This window comes from Triticum aestivum, chromosome 3D (genome assembly GCF_018294505.1).
Source record: "Triticum aestivum cultivar Chinese Spring chromosome 3D, IWGSC CS RefSeq v2.1, whole genome shotgun sequence".
NCBI classification, from domain to species: domain Eukaryota; kingdom Viridiplantae; phylum Streptophyta; class Magnoliopsida; order Poales; family Poaceae; genus Triticum; species Triticum aestivum.
In genome coordinates, this window is record NC_057802.1 from 540,734,349 (window position 1) to 540,757,304 (window position 22,956).

At 46.2% G+C, this 22,956-nt stretch overlaps 2 protein-coding genes across 2 annotated transcripts; one reads left to right on the forward strand and one right to left on the reverse strand.

Moving 5' to 3' along the window:
• LOC123080320 (probable histidine kinase 3) lies at nucleotides 1-5,563 on the forward strand (the record flags this gene model as incomplete). The annotated part of the gene is given in 11 exon segments (XM_044503230.1): nucleotides 1-955; nucleotides 1,058-1,330; nucleotides 1,709-1,875; nucleotides 1,960-2,169; nucleotides 2,310-2,496; nucleotides 2,582-2,633; nucleotides 2,718-2,947; nucleotides 3,053-3,151; nucleotides 3,275-4,395; nucleotides 4,485-4,839; nucleotides 5,142-5,563. Coding segments are annotated over 10 exon segments (3,039 nt in total). The 3' UTR covers nucleotides 4,744-4,839; nucleotides 5,142-5,563.
• A 1,375-nt stretch (nucleotides 5,564-6,938) lies between these two features.
• LOC123080321 (calmodulin-binding transcription activator 4) lies at nucleotides 6,939-12,983 on the reverse strand (the record flags this gene model as incomplete). The annotated part of the gene is given in 11 exon segments (XM_044503231.1): nucleotides 6,939-7,407; nucleotides 7,583-7,876; nucleotides 7,991-8,519; nucleotides 8,696-9,390; nucleotides 9,874-9,998; nucleotides 10,127-10,571; nucleotides 10,922-10,967; nucleotides 11,748-11,836; nucleotides 12,003-12,118; nucleotides 12,218-12,343; nucleotides 12,828-12,983. Coding segments are annotated over 11 exon segments (2,499 nt in total). The 3' UTR covers nucleotides 6,939-7,389.
• Between the last annotated feature and the right edge of the window lie 9,973 nt (nucleotides 12,984-22,956).

Sequence of the window (22,956 nt, forward strand, 5' to 3'; positions counted from 1 at the left end):
CCAATCAACCCAATCCCTTTCCCCCCCATCATCCTCCTCCTGTAGCCGCCCGCCCTATTCCTGTTGCTGTTGGCGTTGGAGCTGCTCCTCCTCCTGCTCGCCTCTCCTCTCGTCTCTTCTTCCTTCTCTTCTCTTCTATCGGGCTGTTGCCGTCCGTCGGTCGGTCGGTCAGACGCCGTGCCTGCCGGCAGCTCGGGGGTTTGGTCTGGTGCGGTCTGGTGGTGGCGATTTTGGAGCTCGGGGCTGCGCGGGCCGAGAAGGGGAGGCGGCGAAATTGTGGGGGACAGGCCGGAGCGCGGGGCGAAAGCGCGAGGCTGTTGGCCCCCTTTTGGTCCGGTTTGCTTCCGGGGCATTCAATCCTCCAATCCGGGCGAGCCGGGCGCGTGCGGGCGGTGCGGCGACAGCTGTTTCCTCGACCACGCTGTGTCTGTGCGGCGTGGATGCGGTGCGGCGGGGACGCGTGGTGGCGGCGGCGGCGGGGGAGCCACTGCGGCGGCGCTGGCGATGTAGCCGAATGACCGGCGCTGCTCGCACGGCACGAGGCGGCGGGGAGGGGGCCGCCGGGATGGAGGGGAAGGGCGCGGTGGCGGCCGGGCTGGTGGGGTTCCTGGGGATGGGGCTCGACAGGGTGCGGCTGCTGCCGCTGCCGGAGAAGCTGTCGGCCAAGGCGCTGCGGAGCCACGTGCGGGGGCACGGCTCGCGGGAGGCGCGGGAGCGGTGGTGGCGCTGGACGCTCTTCCTCTGGGTGGTCGGCTGGACGCTCATCTGCCTGCAGATCTTCCACTACTTCGACTCCGGCGCCGTGGAGAAGCGCCGGGAGTCGCTCGCCAGCATGTGCGACGAGCGCGCCCGCATGCTTCAGGACCAGTTCAACGTCAGCATGAACCACCTCCAGGCGCTCGCCATCCTCGTCAACACCTTCCACCACTCGCTCAACCCCTCCGCCATCACCCAGGTACCCCTATCTTGCTCTGCTCCCCGTCTTCCATGGCGGTGATGCCGGATGAGGCCGATTAGTACTAACTAACCCTGTCCGGCATGGCATGGCTGCCCGCAGGCGACGTTCGCGAGGTACGCGGAGAGGACGGCGTTCGAGCGGCCGCTGACGAGCGGGGTGGCGTACGCGGTGCGGGTCACGCACGCCGAGCGGGACCAGTTCGAGCGGCAGCAGGGCTGGAGCATCAAGAAGATGTACTCCTCCCCCAACTCGCAGGGGCCCGGCGACGCCGCCGTCGCCGAGATCCGCGGCCCGGCCGACGAGTACGCCCCCGTCATCTTCGCGCAGGACGCCTACAAGAACGTCATCTCCTTCGACATGCTCTCCGGCGCTGTGCGTGACCATTAATTTACTCGCTTGCTTTCCTATCCCACACAAAAAATCTCGGTGCCTTCGTTTTTCCCCCCACTCTCAAGTCTCAAGCTAGCTAGATTTATCCTTTTTAGCCTAGGCCCGGCCGGCCGTATAAAGCTGCACCTCCCGGTGCTCCTCATGTGGTTTTACAGCTCAGCTCCGCCCAGCCCAGCCCAGCCAGCGCTGCTGCTACTAATATTTTACCACTGACAGTGAATGATTTATTTTTTTACCAACTTACAGTGTGGCCACTTGTTAGTGTCTTTGGATTCTCCTACTCTGATGAGGAACAATTGTTGATTCTGAATTAACATTGTTTGATGCTAACAGAAGTGCATTTGGTTTGCTTTTGTGCAGGACGATCGCGAGAACATAATACGAGCCAGAGAATCCGGGAAGGGTGTTCTAACTGCTCCTTTCCAGCTGCTGAACGGCCGCCTCGGCGTGATCTTGACATACTCCGTGTACAAGTCCGAGCCCCCTGCGGATGCGAGGCTGCAGGAGCGCGTCCAAGCCGCCATAGGGTAAAGTCTGCATCACAGCATCCTATTCCAGCCATATGTGAGTATGCAACAGAATCTCACTGGCTGCTTTTTGCTTGCAAGCAGCTATCTAGGTGGCATATTTGACATAGAAGCGCTTGTCGACAAGTTGCTTCATCAGCTCGCGGGGAAGCAGTCCATCATGGTGAATGTGTATGATACTACCAATGACAAGCCGATCAGCATGTATGGTTCGGATGATACAGGCAGTGGGATGTTCCATAACAGCACGCTCAACTTTGGCGATCCATCTAGACGGCATGAGATGCATTGCAGGTGATTGATTTGTCGCTCTTACCTTTTATCAACCCTGCAGTATGGATACATTCAACGTAGTACTGCCCATGTGTCCTGTTTTCTCCCTTCTTCTCTGTAAAACACAACCACTGTTAATGTGACATATTCCTCTTCAACAGGTTCATGCAAAAGCCACCATTGCCATGGCTTGCAATAACATATTCGTTAGGGGCTTATGTGATTGCTTTGCTCATTGGACATATATTTTATGCTACTGTGCATCGTATCGCAAAGGTTGAAGATGATCTTCAAATTATGAAGAAGCTCAAGAAGTGTGCGGAAGCTGCAGATGTTGCCAAGTCACAGGTTAGTAATCTCTCTTACACAACCTATACTGCTTGTCTAACTCAAAAAAAAATCTCATTCCATGCCCTTTTTTGCTTGTTTGCAGTTCCTGGCTACAGTTTCACATGAGATCAGAACTCCAATGAATGGGGTTTTAGGTGAGTGTGTAATTGATCTAACCCATAATGTATACTCCATTGTTTTCTGGCTGAAGGGATTTAAGCAATCACCACTTTTTTCAGGAATGCTCCAAATGCTCATGGATACTGATCTGGACACAACGCAGCAAGACTATGTTAGAACAGCCCAAGCCAGCGGAAAGGCTTTAGTGTCCCTTATAAACGAGGTTCTTGATCAGGCGAAGATAGAATCTGGCAAACTCGAGCTTGAGGCAGTGCCCTTCGATCTTAGACTAGTCTGTGATGACATCTTGTCTCTCTTCTGTGGAAAAGCTCAGGAGAAAGGACTGGAGGTAATTCCAGAGTAGATTCTTGCAGTGCAGTTTTGGTGTATTTTGTTGGAATGCACTAACCATTTTCATTTTTCATGATTTTATCTTCACGTGCTACGCGAGCAGTTGGCAGTGTATGTCTCTGATCAAGTTCCACAAACACTTATTGGTGATCCGGGTAGAATGAGGCAAATCATTACAAATCTCATGGGGAACTCCATAAAAGTAAGATGATTAATATACGTGAATAGCGTAAAATAGAAATACAACGCATTTTGTTATAAATGTTCATTATTTATATGCGTTCTGTTATTTGTTGGCTGAAGATTTCTATTTTTTTTTTCACAGTTTACAGAAAGAGGACACATCTACTTGACAGTTCATGTCGTCGAAGAGGTCATGAGTTGTTTAGAGGTGGAAACAGAATTTCAAAACACAAACAACACCTACAACACCTTGAGTGGCTACAAGGTAGCTAACAGAAGGCATAGTTGGCAGAGCTTCCAGCTTTTCAATACGGATTTACACTCGGCTGAGATGCCCTTTGCTCCTATCCTGCCTGAAACAATAAGATTGATAATATCTGTTGAAGATACCGGCGTCGGCATCCCACCTGAAGCCCAATCCCGGATATTCATGCCTTTCATGCAGGTTGGTCCATCCATTGCCCGCATCCATGGGGGCACGGGCATCGGATTAAGCATCAGCAAGTGCCTGGTTCATCTCATGAAGGGGGAGATTGGGTATGTAAGCATACCCAATGTTGGTTCTACTTTCTCCTTCACTGCAGTGCTTACGAAGGCACGCTCCAATGCAAATGCTAACAAATCGCCAGGGTTTAAAGGGATAAATGCATTGGTAGTTGATCATAAGCCGGTTCGTGCCAAGGTTACCAAGTACCATTTGCAAAGGCTTGGAGTCAAAACGGAATTGACCACTGATGTAAACCAAGTTATTCCTAAGATGAACTGCGCATCACTAGTTACAAGGCTAGTGCTAGTTGACAAGGAAACCTGGATGAAGGAATCCCATTCAATGCCTCATTTGCTTAGCAAACTGCGGAGCAAAGATCAGTCAGACCCTCCGAAGCTCTTTCTTTTGGAGAACCCTACGAATTCTATCAAGAGCAGTTCAAATATATCGAGGGAGCATAACTTGAATGTAATCATGAAGCCGCTTCGTGCAAGTATGCTTCAGGCCTCACTAAGGCGGGCTTTGGGCGGAGTAGATAAGGTGCATGGCAAGAATGGAGTCGTTGGCAACTCAGCGTTGGGTAGCCTTCTTCACAAGAGGCAAATCATTGTGGTTGACGATAACGTTGTGAACCTTAAAGTGGCTGCTGGTGCTCTCAAGAAGTATGGCGCAGAAGTAATTTGTGCAGACAGTGGGAAGAAAGCAATCGCATTGCTAAAACCACCTCACAGTTTTGATGCTTGTTTCATGGACATACAAATGCCAGAAATGGATGGGTAAGTCTTTAAATGGCTGCTCACCATTTCCTTCGAGTATTAATCTGTCAGTCATAAATTACTGAAGTTTTATCATGCATTTTTTCCAGGTTTGAAGCCACCAAGAGGATCAGAATGATGGAACGAGAGCTAAATGAGCGGATAGAACGCGGAGAAGCGCCACCAGAATGTGCTAAAGTTCGGAGGTGGCGAACTCCGATATTGGCCATGACGGCAGATGTTATCCAGGCAACATATGAGCAGTGCTTGAAATGTGAAATGGATGGCTATGTCTCCAAGCCATTCGAAGGGGAGCAGTTGTACAGAGAAGTAACTCGATTTTTCCAAAGTCATGACCATGTTCAGTAGGTAGGTCTATATGGATTGTAAATTAGTGGAGGATGTCACCACACAGCTCATGGCATTGGTGCGGAGGAGTTTGTTGAAGCTGCAGTGCTCCCAAGAGTAAGCTCCTCTGTAATTTATTACCCCCTCCTATCTGCATCCATGTTTCTTTCTTATTTAAGAATCAAACTAGCACTGCTAGGCAAAAGAAAATGTGATATGCATTTATATAAGGTCTATAAAGCTTAAAGCAATTCTTAGCAGGCCTTCTTGCTGAAGTTTGTTTGTGGTGGTTTGGTTCTAAAGAACAACTATTACAATTTCTTAAAGCAAGCTCTGATTTTGAGATCTCCGAGCTCATTATATTATATACCCCTTGGAATCCTCCTGGTCTAATGTCATGTTTTTTCTTATTATTCCAGGTATGAGCTTAAAAACCTGGAGATCGATGGAACCACCAGGCTCTGTTTCTTGGTACACCATCCCACCAAGAGGCAAAGAAAAAAGCTGTAAAGCTCTTGGAGTCGAGGTGCACGTGTGGCATTTTGTTCAGCAACTTCTCGAAGACGGTTCACGCGAAAAAAAAAGGCCAACCGCATACGCTGACAGCAGGTTTCAGCTCGACCGATGTCCTCCGCCTTTGTAATGTAAATGTAAAATATAGGGAGAGCAAAATTTTCCTTCCTTTTTCCTCCCCGGGAATTGTATGGGTGTACATAATTAGGTGTTGGTGGTTTGTGCAGGAATTTCCCTTTTGTGCATTTGAATGTGTTTTTTTGCGCGGTGTGTCCCAAGCTGTAAGTCATCACACATTCAAAGCTGAAGCCTTCGTTTTCTTGATCTCTCAGCTGGTGTGTTCTCCTTCTTTCCTGTCCCTGTCCCTATCAGAGTCCTCAACCTCCTGAAGTCTCTCCTGCTGTTGGTTGGGTTTCTCTTCTCTTCTCTTCTCTTCTCTTCCCAGCTAATATACATGCATATCCTACTTGGTGGTGTGGCTTTTGTGGCGTCTCCGTCCGATGAAAACGGCTTTTGCCTGATGTCACCCACCAATGGCTAAACCCTTGTTTAGTACGTGGTCCGGGCCGTTGTCATGGCACCTAACTGCTGCATTATGTCCATCGTTCCCCAAGGTCTCCAAACTGACGCACTTTCTTGCGATGGAGGCTAAACTAATCGTGGTGGTTGCAATGGTGTAATCCTGTGTTCACTTGCTCCAGCGTTGCCCTTGTGCTTGTCCCGGTGCTTACCGGTCTCCATTGACATATATAACCTCTTTCTCTATGGCTGTGCTGGTGCCTTTGTCAATGAAACCGGCGGATTCAACCACCTTTCATCATCATCGGAAAGAGGAAAACTATGATTGTGTCGATATCTATGGTTTTTTCTTCGAACACGAATTTTGCAGGAGGAAGTTCATTTCCCACATGAACAAGTTTTTTGTTTTAAAAAAAATATGAAATGCGCGGATTCAACCACCTTCCATCAGAGAGAAAGAAAAACCACGATCGTGTCGATATCTAGGGGGTCTCTGCCTTGAACACATGAACTTGGCAGGAATCGCTTCATTTCCCACAGGAACAGGTTCTCTTTTCTCATTTCAAACAGGATCCCAAGGAATCTGATTTGCTGCTACCTGCAAAATAGAAGGGCCAAAGGGAAGGCCAAAATGCTGCCGGAGCATTGCTACTGCCTCTGCCTCGCAGGCCTGCATCAGGATCATGTTATCCTGTGCTTTGGTTGAATTCACAGCACAATCATGACAATCAAAGAAGTGTGAATTTGGCCAATGACCATTTATGCTTTGCATGTGCACAAGATGGGAGTACGCTTGTCATTTACACCTGGATCCCAGTTTCAGGATTTGCCATACATTTATTACCATTTGCAAGCCTAGCAAATATAACTTCAAAAGCTTCATCATGTTTTCATTGGCAACTGAGCTCCGTTTCAAATTTATCTTCACATTTATTACCATGTACACGCCTAGCAAATGTGAAAGATGGTACTCCCTCCCTCCGGTCCTTTTTACTCCGCATATAAGATCTGTCCGAAGTCAAACTTTGTAAAGTTTGACCATGTTTATATGAAAAAGCATCAACGTCTACCATACTAAAGTTGTACAATATGAAAATTAAATTCATGACACAAAACATGGTCAAACTTTACGAAGTTCGACTTCAGAGAAATCTTATATGCAGAGTAAAAATGACCGGAGGGAGTACTACACGCAAGGCAGTTGGTATTTAAGCTTCCAGAGCTTCATCATACTCCTCATTGACAATTGAGCTGCGGTCCAGGATTACCATCACATTTATTACCATGTACACGCCTAGCAAATGTGAAGGATGGTACTACATACTACGAAGCAGATGGTACTTCCTCATCATACACACAGACCTTACACCTTCCTAAAGTTTGGCCAGAAGTCAGGTTATGCACATGGGGGGTTTTTATGTACAGTCAAGTGAAACATCAATTTCATCATGGATTGGTGATGGTACTGAAATTTGTTGGTAAATCCTTCTGATTTGGCAGGATCCACTACTCACCAAAGCTTTTACTGCTCTTCAGGCGGCCAGCTGCTTTCCAGATCATCATTTAACAGGGGAGGAGGACACAGGATAGTGGGTGCCCAGTGCTCTGTCATCAACATAGCTGGTGCCAGATCAGCTACTTTCCATGGCCAATCTGTGATGGGAAAACCATTTTAGTAAGTTCAAGAGAATAGATAAGTTGCAAATTTCATGCACAAAGTGCTAGACAGTAGACATATGGAGTGAGTTTTTCGCTCATAAATCTGCTCTTGCTTCAGCAAGTTTTTGACTGAAACGCCTTCAGTAGACACCACGGATCATGGCCTCACCTTTGCTTGTTGGTGCCATTCGAGCATCCTGCGGTAGTCCAGCCTTGCGACGGGGCAACCGACGATAGCCGATACCCTCGAAACAGCCTCACTGACAGCTGTTTCCACTCTTTCCTTGCGGAAAACCTTGACGATGTCTTCTTCCTCGTCTTGGTCGATTGGCATCGCCCTGCTATTGATTCCTCGCAGACCAACACCTTTTCGGAACCACCTCAGCATGATCTTCTCAAGGATGCCAACACTTTGAAGTAACTCCTTGTACTTGTTTCTTTCTCGGTGAGCTCTGAACCGTGCCTATCAGAATAAACAGGTGGACTTGCTTATCGACTGAACAAAATCCTCAAAACATCAAGGATGCACTAGTACACATCTAATTAATCTGCGCATGATACACGGAACTGAACTTACCTGAATCTTGATGACATTTTTCCGAACTTTCTGATATTCCTTACGTTTCTTCCAGCACCTGAAGTTCTTCTGGATAGATAATGCAGCTCTTTCGAGCATAGATGGCGAAGCAGAGCTATCTCCATTCTGAAGAGCCTTTTGTTTCTTCTTTTTTAAGGAAAACACACGGAAGGTAGCTTGTATGCACCCGGCAGCTTGAACAGCATTTCGGATAGCTCCTAAAGAATCCCTCAGTGCAAGCTGGTCATCAGTTCCACCATCCACATGTGCGCATTTATCTGATACTCTATCCACAGCACTAGATGTACTCACTCCACCATTATGATCTACGGGTTTCCCATTTTCTTGTGATTCCAGAGAATGAAGGGTACTGGTTAGTTCTGCTTCTGAAAGGAATGCAGAGATGCCTATGAAACCATATGCAGACGCTATTGAAGCAGGTGTCTTGGCAGCAGGGTCTTCCGCTGTTGGATCTGAAAGTGCACCCACAGCAGCGCCTGCAGCAAAAAGAACCGCCACCATTTGTTGCCTGTCATTTCATATTAGGCTCGGAGTCAGGAGGAAATTCATATGAGATGAAGCTAGGAAACAGAACATAAATTGCCTATATTACAGATGGGACATATGCATTTGGTTGCAAGAATAGGAAAGCTTATGAAAATAGTTTGAGTAAATCTTTGCATGCAATGAATAGACCATCAATACCTTCCGAATCGTGCAGCCCAATGCAGAGCAGTCCATCCATTTGCATCACGGTAGTTTATAGGCACGCCATTATTAAGCAGCGGTTTCAGAGCCCAGTCGTATCCCAGTGCGGCAATTGTATGTATAACACCATGGTATTGCTTAGGAAGCAAATACTCCCCTTCACTGTTCTGTTCAAATTTGGATGATAGCCAGTCCTCGAACTTACTGTTAAGCATCACTTCCATGATGCAATTTACTGCATTCTCATGGTCCAACTGCTCACATGTTCTCCCTATAATCTCTGAGGGGTTAACTGGGAATCCAGACTGGACATTTGGGAGTGGCAACCTGAACTTTGAGAAGAGTTCACAGCCATGACTATCAAAAAGCATCTGCACATAGTTAAGAAGCAACAACAGCTCATTGTCACTTTTGGTAGGCCTCTGTTGGAATTCAAATTCCCGTGCTTCACTGTAGGGTTTCCCGTTCCCAATAATCATTGTGTTGGTAGGCTTTTCAACAAATCCAAATTCTCGATCTTGAGTGCAAGGTTTCCCATTCTCATCGAGCATGCACATTCTCACCTTTCCAGCACCAAGGTATGATGGAGTATAACAACGGATGACACCTTGCTGGACAATTTCCGCAGGTACCTTAACATCACCAAATAGTACCCATAAAATATTGGAGGGGAAGTCTCCTGCAATGACAACCTGCATACCATTTATAGCCTCCAATTAATTATTGTAAGAGATCATGGTAGAAACTGACTTCAACACAGAATTTCCTTAAATACAATAATAACAACAACAACAACAACAACAACAACAACAACAACAACAACAACAACAACAACAACAACAAAGCTTTTAGTCCCAAACAAGTTGGGGTAGGCTAGAGGTGAAACCCATAAGAGCTCGCAACCAACTCATGGTTCTGGCACATGGATAGCAAGCTTCCACTCATGGTTCTGGCACAGAATTTCCTTAAATGGTCAACATTTTTGCCAACGAGGCAATAGATGAACTCAGAGATCATGCACACTCTGATAATTATACCGATATTGGCACTCCCATGTGCCAATATCCCCAAATGGTTCCATATCTTATCAATAGAGCGGAACAACGAAGTAGCATTATTTAACTGACAAAACAACTTGCTGAATTAAGAATATCAACTTCAGCTCCAGGGGATACCTTAGCACTTTCAGAACAAAATGCCCATTCTGGAGAAACCTCATGAATATGGAACCATTGGTTTTCATCAACTGTCACAGGAGCTGAATGCAGAAAAGAATTAAGTTGGTCCTCTTCCAACCATGCTTCCGATCAAGAGAGACATACATGGAAAATTGCAATTTTTCAGAAAGTTTGCTCATGGTAACCCAGGCAGTAATTACCAATGAAAGAATCATAATGCATGGTATTTGGTAGCACAAGAGTAGAGCACCTGAATTTCTTATGACATCAATAGGATCGCGATAAGGTTGGCTTCCTTCAGTACGGTTGTCTTCACTAAACTCCTCCAGTTCATAAAAGATATCTGCAAGGTTTGTACCTGTGTCGAATTCTTCATTCTGGATCCCAGGCATAGGATTAGGATCATGATTTGGCAGAACCTCGCCAGTGTTAACATCATGACGTTCCTTGTTTTCCAGACTCAACTGCATTTCAAGCATCCGCCGCCAATCAAATTGACTTGTATCATTTGATTCATTGTTTATGGTCAGGATCTGGGAACTAACTTCTTCCGCGGATCCTGGGCTGCGAGAGAGGAGACGTGGCGCAATTATCTCACTTGTCAACCCCGGCGAACTATGTGCATCCGCTCTGCTAGCACTGCCATTCTGATAGGATGTTGGTGAACCGTTTAGTGCTGATACTGAAATGCTGCCCTGGTAATCAATCAACAAATAAAGGTTAAGCACAGGATAGCCCCAAAAACAATGTAATGACTTCAGCCACTAATTAATAATGTGCACTAGCTTAACAGGTGAATTAACCAATGGAAATTCTACACGATGTCAAGTTCAATTTCACTGGTGCTTTGCCCCAGTGATCAATTAATCTGATATGTTCAAAGATCGCCCACTGTTGAAGTGAATAGATAACTGTGGATAGTAAACCAATGTTATTTTTTCACTCGTCCTAGTTGGTTAAGCATCAGAATTGCAGATGTGTTTTTTTTTTTGAGGAAGAATTGCAGATATGTTATGACAAAAGGAAGATAAAACAAGAGACGAACCTCTAGCACATCTCTATAGTGGACAAGAACAATGTGCTCATAAGCCCTGCAAAGATGAATTGCTTTCATTAAATGTGAACTGAAATTTACAACAACAACAAAGCCTTTAGTCCCAAACAAGTTGGGGTAGGCTAGAGGTGAAACCCATAAGATCTCGTGACCAACTCATGGCTCTGGCACATGGATAGCAAGCTTCCACGCACCCCTGTCCATAGCTAGTTCAAATAAAATGTTATTCACGGGGAAAATAACAGCAAATCATAACCCACACCCCAACAGTAGAAGTCATAGTAATAACAGGGTATAATACCAATATTTTCTGGAACTTACGAGTACAAGAATTGCTGTGCCTATTTTGGAGACTCCTAATAAAAATATAGGATTGCCCTTAGGAATAAAGTCTCTTGCACTGTTTCACATGATCAGAAAATATGGGAGAACATAGTAGACCATTGCAAATTTTAACATGTCTGCAAGGAATTGGTGAACGTTGGTTTCTATCTGTTGGGAACATCTCAGATGGATGCTCAAACTTCAAAGTAACGACCGTAGACAGAATAACTTATGAATATGAATTAATGCAACAGGCTTTACCATAGAAGCAAGAAAAGAAAATGACACGTGGCCATGGACTGCTTATAAATTCCTCCCTGAGTTCCCATTCAAAAATCCTCCATGAGGAGCACAATGACAAAGTTGCTATTGGGTTTGTGTTCTAAGGAGAAGCAATCACAATTCACAACAATCCGAGACACAAGAAAAGCTTATGGGAAGCATAGAATACAGTGCCTAACATATTCCCCCTACAAGTAACCAGGGTACTCACGGTTCAAGCATCCAATATATCCGCCTCATGAATGTAGGGCTATTTTCTGCACGAGCATAATAGCAGTTCAGTGCCTTTACATTGTTAACCTGAAATTTGTAGGGTCAAACGAGGAAAGCACATTAACTATGCAACTCATCTGATTGAGTCATAACAACAAAGATTACCAACTATTTATTGGCTTTGCTCTTACTAACATACTATGATTAACACTTGGACTCCTATTACTAGACTAGAGATAAACATTGAACAGACCTTAAGGTACTCATGTGCTTCGTTACCACTCTTCCCATTCCTCTTTTTTTGCCATTGATACCCATCATTCCGGAAGAACCGATGTACCCTACGGTTGAAAAGGAACCAAGAACCACCTGTAATTTCAGAACCAAGTAAGTTAATCACGCCCAGGGCACGCATTAGATTGAATCAGATACCTCGCAAGCAAGAAAACAAAAGGATGGTTTTATTACTCGGTGGCCTCTGAGGGGTTCTGTTTTGGATCCCGAACAGCTCGCAGTTCCGCAATATGTCCAGAACCTCTCTGGGCTTGAGCCACCGCGTCTTCACCTCCCGCTGCAGATTTTGTATGTCGAGACCTGAATCAGATGAACAAAATGTAACAAACTTGTCACAAACTAGATCATTAGGAACACATAACAACTAAGGGGAATTTTCACAGTTCATTAACGACGCAGAGGGATCACCATTCCCGTTTTTCCTTAACAGCAAAGGAAGAAAGAAAGAAACATAGCAGCTGGAGGGATCATGGTTCCAAAGTACTCCCACCAGATATTTCTCAAAATATTTACTGGATAGGATCATGGTTTGAAGGTATTTACGAAACAAGAAAGAAAGAAAAAATAGCAGCTAGGTGAATCAGGAACATGAGCTACGAAGCAGCAATATACAGGATCCGGCACCAAATCCATAGACCCGAGGTAGTATTTACTACTCCCACTCTCACCTCACAGCACCCAAACCTAACCGCCTGGCTCTTGGTAACCAGAATCAGCCGCAGGAACCGCACAGGACACGGCGTAAGATTGCAACTTGGGAACCGGGGAATCCGGCCTTGGTTACCTTGCTGCTGCTGCATCGCGGCGGCCCGACAAACTCCGGCGAGGGACCAAGAACTGGGGCGGGGGCAGTGGCGAGGGCGACGAATATCCCCGCAGGCACCACCGAGGTGAGTCTTGAATGGCCGGGTCGCCGCCAACTACTCCCCCAGGTGTTTGCGGTGGGTGGGTGGCACACTTCCTGAATACTATACTGTTGGATCTGGGACAAGCAAGCAAGCAGGCAATCACTCGCCCCGGTCCAGAGATGCCAGTCGGTCGCGCCGAGCAGCGGCAGTATCCAGTGAGGCCGGAGAGGGAGGGAGAGGGGGATTAGTAGGGGGAAAGAGCGGAGAGGGGAAACTGCGCGGCGGATTCCACCGGACATCCCGGAAGAGAGGTCTGGTGCCAAAGCCAAAGTGTAGGAGGAACTCCAACACCGCGACCCAATTCGTCGTCACGTGTTTGTTTGGGTCGAAACGAACGAAAGCGTCAGCCCAATGCGCGGACCCAAACCGCGTCCGCTTCGTGTCTGTTTTTTCATGCCTAAATTTGAGCCTGATTTGTGTCCACGCGGACACCAAACGAGCACGTGCACGCCCTCTCGGTGTCCGTTGTGGCTCCACCTGTCGGCCACCCAACTACCGCTCGCTGTCATATTAAACGCGATCACCTACCTCAGGTCCGCCTGGCAGTGAGTAAAAACGCCATGTGGCCGTCCTTTTTAATGCAAGCGCGCGCAGGGGAGAGGGGTCATCCACTTCCATTCCCGTCCACATCTGGCCACACTTACTCCCTCGCCGGCGACCAGAAACCCTAGCCAGCCAGCCATGGGCTTCTTCAACGAGAAGGGGAAGGGGAAGTTCAGCGCTAGTGCTAGCTATTCATGTTGGGGAACGTAGTAATTTCAAAAAAAATCCTACGCACACGCAGGATCATGGTGATGCATAGCAACGAGAGGGGAGAGTGTTGTCCACGTACCCTCGTAGACCGAAAGCGGAAGCGTTAGCACAACGCCGTTGATGTAGTCGTACGTCTTCACGATCCGACCGATCAAGTACCGAACGCACGGCACCTCCGAGTTCAGCACACGTTCAGCCCGATGACGTCCCTCGAACTCCGATCCAGCCGAGTGTTGAGGGAGAGTTTCGTCAGCACAACGGCGTGGTGACGATGATGATGTTCTACCGACGCAGGGCTTCGCCTAAGCACCGCTACAGTATTATCGAGGTGGACTATGGTGGAGGGGGGCACCGCACACTGCTAAAAGATCAAACGATCAATTGTTGTGTCTTTGGGGTGCCCCCCGCCCCCGTATATAAAGGAGCAAGGGGGGAGGTGCGGCCGGCCAGGGAGGAGGCGCGCCAGGAGGAGTCCTACTCCCACCGGGAGTAGGACTCCCTTCCTTCCTTGTTGGATTAGGAGAAAGGGGGAAATTGGAGGGAGAGAGGAAGGAAGGGGGGGGGGGCGCCGCCCCCCTCTCTTTGTCCTATTCGGACTATGGGGGAGGGGCGCGCGGCCCTGCCCTGGCCGCCTCTCCTCTTCTCCACAAAGGCCCACTATGGCCCATTAAGCCCCCGGGGGATCCGGTAACCCCTCGGTACTACGGTAAAATCCCGATTTCACCCGGAACACTTCCGATATCCAAATATAGGCTTCCAATATATCAATCTTCATGTCTCGACCATTTCGAGACTCCTCGTCATGTCCGTGATCACATCCGGGACTCCGAACAACCTTCGGTACATCAAAACTCATAAACTCATAATATAACCGTCATCGAAACTTTAAGCGTGCGGACCCTACGGGTTCGAGAACTATGTAGACATGACCGAAACACGTCTCCGGTCAATAACCAATAGCGGAACCTGGATGCTCATATTGGCTCCCACATATTCTATGAAGATCTTTATCGGCAGACCGCATAACAACATGCGTTGTTCCCTTTGTCATCGGTATGTTACTTGCCCGAGATTCGATCGTCGGTATCTCAATACCTAGTTCAATCTCGTTACCGGCAAGTCTCTTTGCTCGTTCTGTAATACATCATCCCGCAACTAACCCATTAGTCACAATGCTTGCAAGGCTTATAGTGATGTGTATTACCGAGAGGCCCCAGAGATACCTCTCCGACAATCGGAGTGACAAATCCTAATCTCGAAATACGCCAACCCAACAAGTACCTTCAGAGACACCCGTAGAGCACATTTATAATCACCCAGTTACGTTGTGACGTTTGGTAGCACACAAAGTGTTCCTCCGGTAAACGGGAGTTGCATAATCTCATAGTCATAGGAACATGTATAAGTCATGAAGAAAGCAATAGCAACATACTAAACGATCAAGTGCTAAGCTAACGGGATGGGTCAAGTCAATCACGTCATTCTCCTAATGATGTGACCCCGTTAATCAAATGACAACTTCATGTCTATGGCTAGGAAACATAACCATCTTTGATCAACGAGCTAGTCAAGTAGAGGCATACTAGTGATACTCTGTTTGTCTATGTACTCACACATGTATTATGTGTCCGGTTAATACAATTCTAGCATGAATAATAAACATTTATCATGAAATAAGGAAATAAATAATAACTTTATTATTGCCTCTAGGGCATATTTCCTTCAGTCTCCCACTTGCACTAGAGTCAATAATCTAGTTCACATCGCCATGTGATTTAACACCAATAATTCACATCACCATGTGATTAACACCCATAGTTCACATCGTCATGTGACCAACACCCAAAGGGTTTACTAGAGTCAATAATCTAGTTCACATCGCTATGTGATTAACACCCAAAGAATACTAAGGTGTGATCATGTTTTGCTTGTGAGATAATTTTGGTCAACGAGTCTGTCACATTCAGATCCGTAAGTATTTTGCAAATTCTATGTCTACAATGCTCTGCACGGAGCTACTCTAGCTAATAGCTCCCACTTTCAATATATATCCAAATTGAGACTTAGAGTCATCTGGATCAGTGTCAAAAATTTGCATCGACGTAACCCTTTACGATGAACCTTTTGCCACCTCCATAATCGAGAAACATATCCTTATTCCACTAAGGATAATTTTGACCGCTGTCCAGTGATCTACTTCTAGATCACTATTGTACTCCCTTGCCAAACTCAGTGGTAGGCTATACAATAGATTTGGTACACAACATGGCATACTTTGTAGAACCTATGGCTGAGGCATAGGGAATGACTTTCATTCTCTTTCTATCTTCTGCCGTGGTCGGGCTTTGAGTCTTACTCAATTTCACACCTTGTAACACAGGCAAGAACTCTTTCTTTGACTGTTCCATTTTGAACTACTTCAAAATCTTGTCAAGGTATGCACTCATTGAAAAAACTTATCAAGCGTCTTGATCTATCTCTATAGATCTTGATGCTCAATATGTAAGCAGCTTCACCGAGGTCTTTCTTTGAAAAACTCCTTTCAAACACTCCTTTATGCTTTGCAGAATAATTCTACATTATTTCCGATCAACAATATGGCATTCACATATACTTATCAGAAATGTTGTAGTGCTCCCACTCACTTTCTTGTAAATACAGGCTTCACCGCAAGTGTGTATAAAACTATATGCTTTGATCAACTCATCAAAGCGTATATTCCAACTCCGAGATGCTTGCACCAGTCCATAGATGGATCGCTGGAGCTTGCACATTTTGTTAACACCTTTAGGATCGACAAAACCTTCTGGTTGCATCATATACAACTCTTCTTTAATAACTCCATTAAGGAATGCAGTTTTGTTTATCCATTTGTGAGATTTCATAAAATGCGGCAATTGCTAACATGATTCGGACAGACTTAAGCGTAGATACGAGTGAGAAACTCTCATCGTAGTCAACACCTTGAACTTGTCGAAAACCTTTTGCGACAATTCTAGCTTTGTAGATAGTAACACTACTATCAGCGTCCGTCTTCCTCTTGAAGATCCATTTAATCTCAATGGCTCGCCGATCATTTGGGCAAGTCAATCAAAGTCCATACTTTGTTCTCATACATGGATCCCATCTCAGATTTCATGGCCTCAAACCATTTCGCGGAATCTGGGCTCATCATCGCTTCCTCATAGTTCGTAGGTTCGTTATGGTCAAGTAACATGACCTCCAGAATAGGATTACCGTACCACTCTGGTGCGGATCTCACTCTGGTTGACCTACGAGGTTCGGTAGTAGCTTGATCTGAAGTTACATGATCATCATCATTAGCTTCCTCACTAATTGGTGTAGGAGTCACAGGAACAGATTTCTGTGATGAACTACTTTCCAATAAGGGAGCAGGTACAGTTACCTCATCAAGTTCTACTTTCCTCCCACTCACTTCTTTCGAGAGAAACTCCTTCTCTAGAAAGGATCCATTCTTAGCAACGAATATCTTGCCTTCGGATCTGTGATATAAGGTGTACCCAACAGTAACTTTTGGGTATCCTATGAAGACGCATTTCTTCGATTTGGGTTCAAGCTTATCAAGTTGAAACTTTTTCACATAAGCATCGCAACCCCAAACTTTAAGAAATGACAACTTTGGTTTCTTGCCAAACCACAGTTCATAAGGTGTCATCTCAACGGATTTAGATGGTGCCCTTTTTAACAAGAATGCAGCTCTCTCTAATGCATAACCCCAAAACGATAGTGGTAGATTGGTAAGAAACATCATAGATCGTACCATATCTAATAAAGTACGGTTATGACATCCGGACACACCATTACGCTGTGGTGTTCCAGGTGGCGTGAGTTGCAAAACTATTCCGCATTGTTTGAAATGAAGACCAAACTCGTAACTCAAATATTCTCTTCCACGATCAGATCGTAGAAACTTTATTTTCTTGTTACGATGATTTTCTACTTCACTCTGAAATTATATGAACTTTTCAAATGTTTCAGACTTTATGTTTCATCAAGTAGATATACCCATATCTGCTCAAATCATCTGTGAAGGTCTGAAAATAACGATACATGCCGCGAGCCTCAATATTCATCAGACCACATACATCAGTATGTATGATTTCCAACAAATCTGCTGCTCGCTCCACTGTTCCGGAGAATGGTGTTTTAGTCATCTTGCCCAAGAGGCATGGTTCGCAAGCATCAAGTGATTCATAATCAAGTGATTCCAAAAGCCCATCAGCATGGAGTTTCTTCATGCGATTTACACCAATATGACCTAGACGGCAGTGCCACAAATAAGTTGCACTATCATTATTAACTTTGCATCTTTTGGCTTCAATATTATGAATATGTGTATCACTACGATCGAGATCCAACGAACCATTTCCATTGGGTGTGTAACCATATAAGGTTTTATTCATGTAAACAGAACAACAATTATTCTCTAACTTAAATGAATAACCATATTGCAATAAACATGACCAAATCATATTCATGCTCAATGCAAACACCAAATAACACTTATTTAGGTTCAACACTAATCCCAAAAGTATAGGGAGTGTGCGATGATGATCATATCAATCTTGGAACTATTTCCAACACACATCGTCACTTCATCCTTAACTAGTTTATATTCATTCTGCAACTCTCGTTTCGAGTTACTACTCTTAGCAACTGAACCAGTATCAAATGCCGAGGGGTTGCTACGAACACTAGTAAAATACACATCAATAATCTGTATAACAAATATACCTTTGTTAACTTTGCCATCCTTCTTATCCGCCAAATACTTGGGGTAGTTCCGCTTCCAGTGACCAGTTCCATTGCAGCAGAAGCACTTAGTCTCAGGCTTAGGTCCAGACTTGGGCTTCTTCACTTGAGCAGCAACTTGCTTGCCGTTCTTCTTGAAGTTCCCCTTCTTCCCTTTGCCCCTTTTCTTGAAACTAGTGGTCTTGTCAACCATCAACACTTGATGTTTTTCTAGATTTCTACCTTCGCCGATTTTAGCATTGCTAAGAGCTTGGGAATTGTTTTCATCATCCCTTGCATACTATAGTTCATCAAGAAGTTATACTAACTTGGTGATGGTGACTAGAGAATTCTGTCAATCACTATTTTATCTGGAAGATTTACTCCCACTTGATTCAAGCGATTGTAGTACCCAGACAATCTGAGCACATGCTCACTGCTTGAGCTATTCTCCTCCATCTTTTAGCTATAGAACTTGTTGGAGACTTCATATCTCTCAACTCGGGTATTTGCTTGAAATATTAACTTCAACTCCTGGAACATCTCATATGGTCCATGACGTTCAAAACGTCTTTGAAGTCCCGATTCTAAGCCGTTAAGCATGATGCACTAAACTACCAAGTAGTCATCATATTGAGCTAGCCAAACGTTCATAACGTCTGCATTTGCTCCTGCAATAGGCCTGTCACCTAGCGGTGCATCAAGGACATAATTCTTCTGTGCAGCAATGAGGATAATCCTCAGATCACGGATCCAATCCGCATCATTGCTACTAACATCTTTCAACATAGTTTTTCTCTAGGAACGTATCAAAATAAACATAGGGAAGCAACAACGCGAGCTATTGATCTACAACATAGATATGCTAATACTACCAGGACTAAGTTCATGATAAATTTAAGTTCAATTAATCATATTACTTAAGAACTCCCACTTAGATAGACATCCCTCTAATCCTCTAAGTGATCACGTGATCCAAATCAACTAAACCATAACCGATCATCACGTGAAATGGAGTAGCTTTCAATGGTGAACATCATTATGTTGATCATATCTACTATATGATTCACGCTCGACCTTTCGGTCTCAGTGTTCCGAGGCCATATCTGCATATGCTAGGCTCGTCAAGTTTAACCTGAGTATTCTGCGTGTGCAAAACTGGCTTGCACCAGTTGTACATGGACATAGAGCTTATCACACCCGATCATCACGTGGTGTCTGGGCACGACGAACTTTGGCAACGGTGCATACTCAGGGAGAACACTTATACCTTGAAATTTAGTGAGAGATCATCTTATAATGCTACCGTCAAACAAAGCAAGATAAGATGCATAAAAGATAAACATCACATGCAATCAATATAAGTGATATGATATGGCCATCATCATCTTGTGCTTGTGATCTCCATCTTCGAAGCACCGTCATGATCACCATCGTCACCAGCGCGACACCTTGATCTCCATCGTAGCATCGTTGTCGTCTCGCCAATCTTATGCTTCTACGACTATCACTACCACTTAGTGATAAAGTAAAGCATTACAGAGCGATTGCATTGCATACAATAAAGCGACAACCATATGGCTCCTGCCAGTTGCCGATAACTCGGTTACAAAACATGATCATCTCATACAATAAAATTTAGCATCATGCTTTGACCATATCACATCACAACATGCCCTGCAAAAACAAGTTAGACGTCCTCTACTTTGTTGTTGCAAGTTTTATGTGGCTGCTACGGGCTTAGCAAGAACCGTTCTTACCTACGCATCAAAACCATAATGATAGTTTGTCAAGTTGGTGCTGTTTTAACTTTCGCAAGGACCGGGCGTAGCCACACTCGGTTCAACTAAAGTTGGAGAAACTGACACCCGCCAGCCACCTGTGTGCAAAGCACGTCGGTAGAACCAGTCTCGCGTAAGCGTACGCGTAATGTCGGTCTGGGCCGCTTCATCCAACAATACCGCCGAACCAAAGTATGACATGCTGGTAAGCAGTATGACTTATATCGCCCACAACTCACTTGTGTTCTACCCGTGCATATGACATCTACACATAAAACCTGGCTCGGATGCCACTGTTGGGGAACGTAGTAATTTCAAAAAAAATTCCTACGCACACGCAAGATCATGGTGATGCATAGCAACGAGAGGGGAGAGTGTTGTCCACGTATCCTTGTAGACCGAAAGCGGAAGCGTTAGCACAACGCGGTTGATGTAGTCGTACGTCTTCACGATCCGACCGATCAAGTACCGAACGCACGGCACCTCCGAGTTCAGCACACGTTCAACCCGATGACGTCCCTCGAACTCCGATCCAGCCGAGTGTTGAGGGAGAGTTTCGTCAGCACGACGGCGTGGTGACGATGATGATGTTCTACCGACGCAAGGCTTCACCTAAGCACTGCTACAGTATTATCGAGGTGGACTATGGTGGAGGGGGGCACCGCACAGTGCTAAAAGATCAAATGATCAATTGTTGTGTCTTTGGGGTGCCCCCCTGCCCCCGTATATAAAGGAGCAAGGGGGGAGGTGCAGCCGGCCAGGGAGGAGGCGCGCCAGGAGGAGTCCTACTCCCACCGGGAGTAGGACTCCCTCCCTTCCTTGTTGGATTAGGAGAAGGGGGGGTAGTGGAGGGAGAGAGGAAGGAAAGGGGGGCGCCGCCCCCCTCTCCTTGTCCTATTCGGACTAGGGGGGAGGGGGGCGCGGCCCTGCCCTGGCCGCCTCTCCTCTTCTCCACAAAGGCCCACTATGGCCCATTAAGCCCCCGGGGGGTTCCGGTAACCCCTCGGTACTCCGGTAAAATCCCGATTTCACTCGCAACACTTCCGATATCCAAATATAGGCTTCCAATATATCAATCTTCCTGTCTCAACCATTTCGAGATTCCTCGTCATGTCCGTGATCACATTCGGGACTCCGAACAACCTTCGGTACATCAAAACTCATAAACTCATAATATAACCGTCATCGAAACTTTAAGTGTGCGGACCCTACGGGTTCGAGAACTATGTAGACATGACCGAGACACGTCTCCGGTCAATAACCAATAGCGGAACCTGGATGCTCATATTGGCTCCCACATATTCTACGAAGATCTTTATCGGTCAGACCGCATAACAACATACGTTGTTCCCTTTGTCATCGGTATGTTACTTGCCCGAGATTCGGTCGTCGGTATCTCAATACCTAGTTCAATCTCGTTACCGGCAAGTCTCTTTACTCGTTCTGTAATACATCATCCCGCAACTAACCCATTAGTCACAATGCTTGCAAGGCTTATAGTGATGTGTATTACCGAGAGGGCCCAGAGATACCTCTCCGACAATCGGAGTGACAAATCCTAATCTCGAAATACGCCAACCCAACAAGTACCTTCGGAGACACCTGTAGAGCACCTTTATAATCACCCAGTTACGTTGTGACGTTTGGTAGCACACAAAGTGTTCCTCCGGTAAACGGGAGTTGCATAATCTCATAGTCATAGGAACATGTATAAGTCATGAAGAAAGCAATAGCAACATACTAAACGATCAAGTGCTAAGCTAACGAAATGGGTCAAGTCAATCACATCATTCTCCTAATGATGTGACCCCGTTAATCAAATGACAACTTCATGTCTATGGCTAGGAAACATAACCATCTTTGATCAACGAGCTAGTTAAGTAGAGGCATACTAGTGACACTCTGTTTGTCTATGTACTCACACATGTATTATGTTTCCGGTTAATACAATTCTAGCATGAATAATAAACATTTATCATGAAATAAGGAAATAAATAATAACTTTATTATTGCCTCTAGGGCATATTTCCTTCAATTCCCGCGCACCTCCTCCGTCGCAGCGGGAGCGGGAATGGTTGTACATCCCAGTCCACCAGGCACGGTGGCACTAGCAGTACCGTCGCCCCCTCCAATATCCAGATGTCATCCCGCCGCACGGCTGGCATCTGGACCTGCATCACATCCCCATTCTGGCGGTGCCGCGCTCGTCGGCGCACGCCAAGAAGGTTCGCTGGCGCCGCGCGCGATGCGTGCCTACGCGCCAGACTCCCCCAACTGGGAGCACGAGGAGGAGCACCAACACGGTGTGAACATTGACCACGCCATTCCCCCCGCTGCCCCCACAGGTCTTGCCGGAGGAGGAGGAGGCCGAGGCCGCGTACCAAGCCGCTCTCGAGGCGGCCTTGCGACACGCGCTCGAGTAGAGCCGGTCGGAGGAGGACGCGCAGTGGGACGGCCTGGAGCAGGGCCTCGCTTTGTCGGCCGCGGGGGACTCCGTCCATGCTCCCCTTTATGTCTCACCACCACCGCCCCCAGTCGTCGAGCCCTAAGGCGGATCCAGAGCCAGAGCCCACGCCCACATGGAAGCGGTCGCCGCCGCCATCGCCCCCCGTCGTCGAGTCCAAAGCGGGGCCGAAGCTAGAGCCCACGCTCACACGGGAGCGATCACCACCGCCGCCCCTAGTCGTCGAGTCCAAAGCGGGGCCGAAGCCAGAGCCCA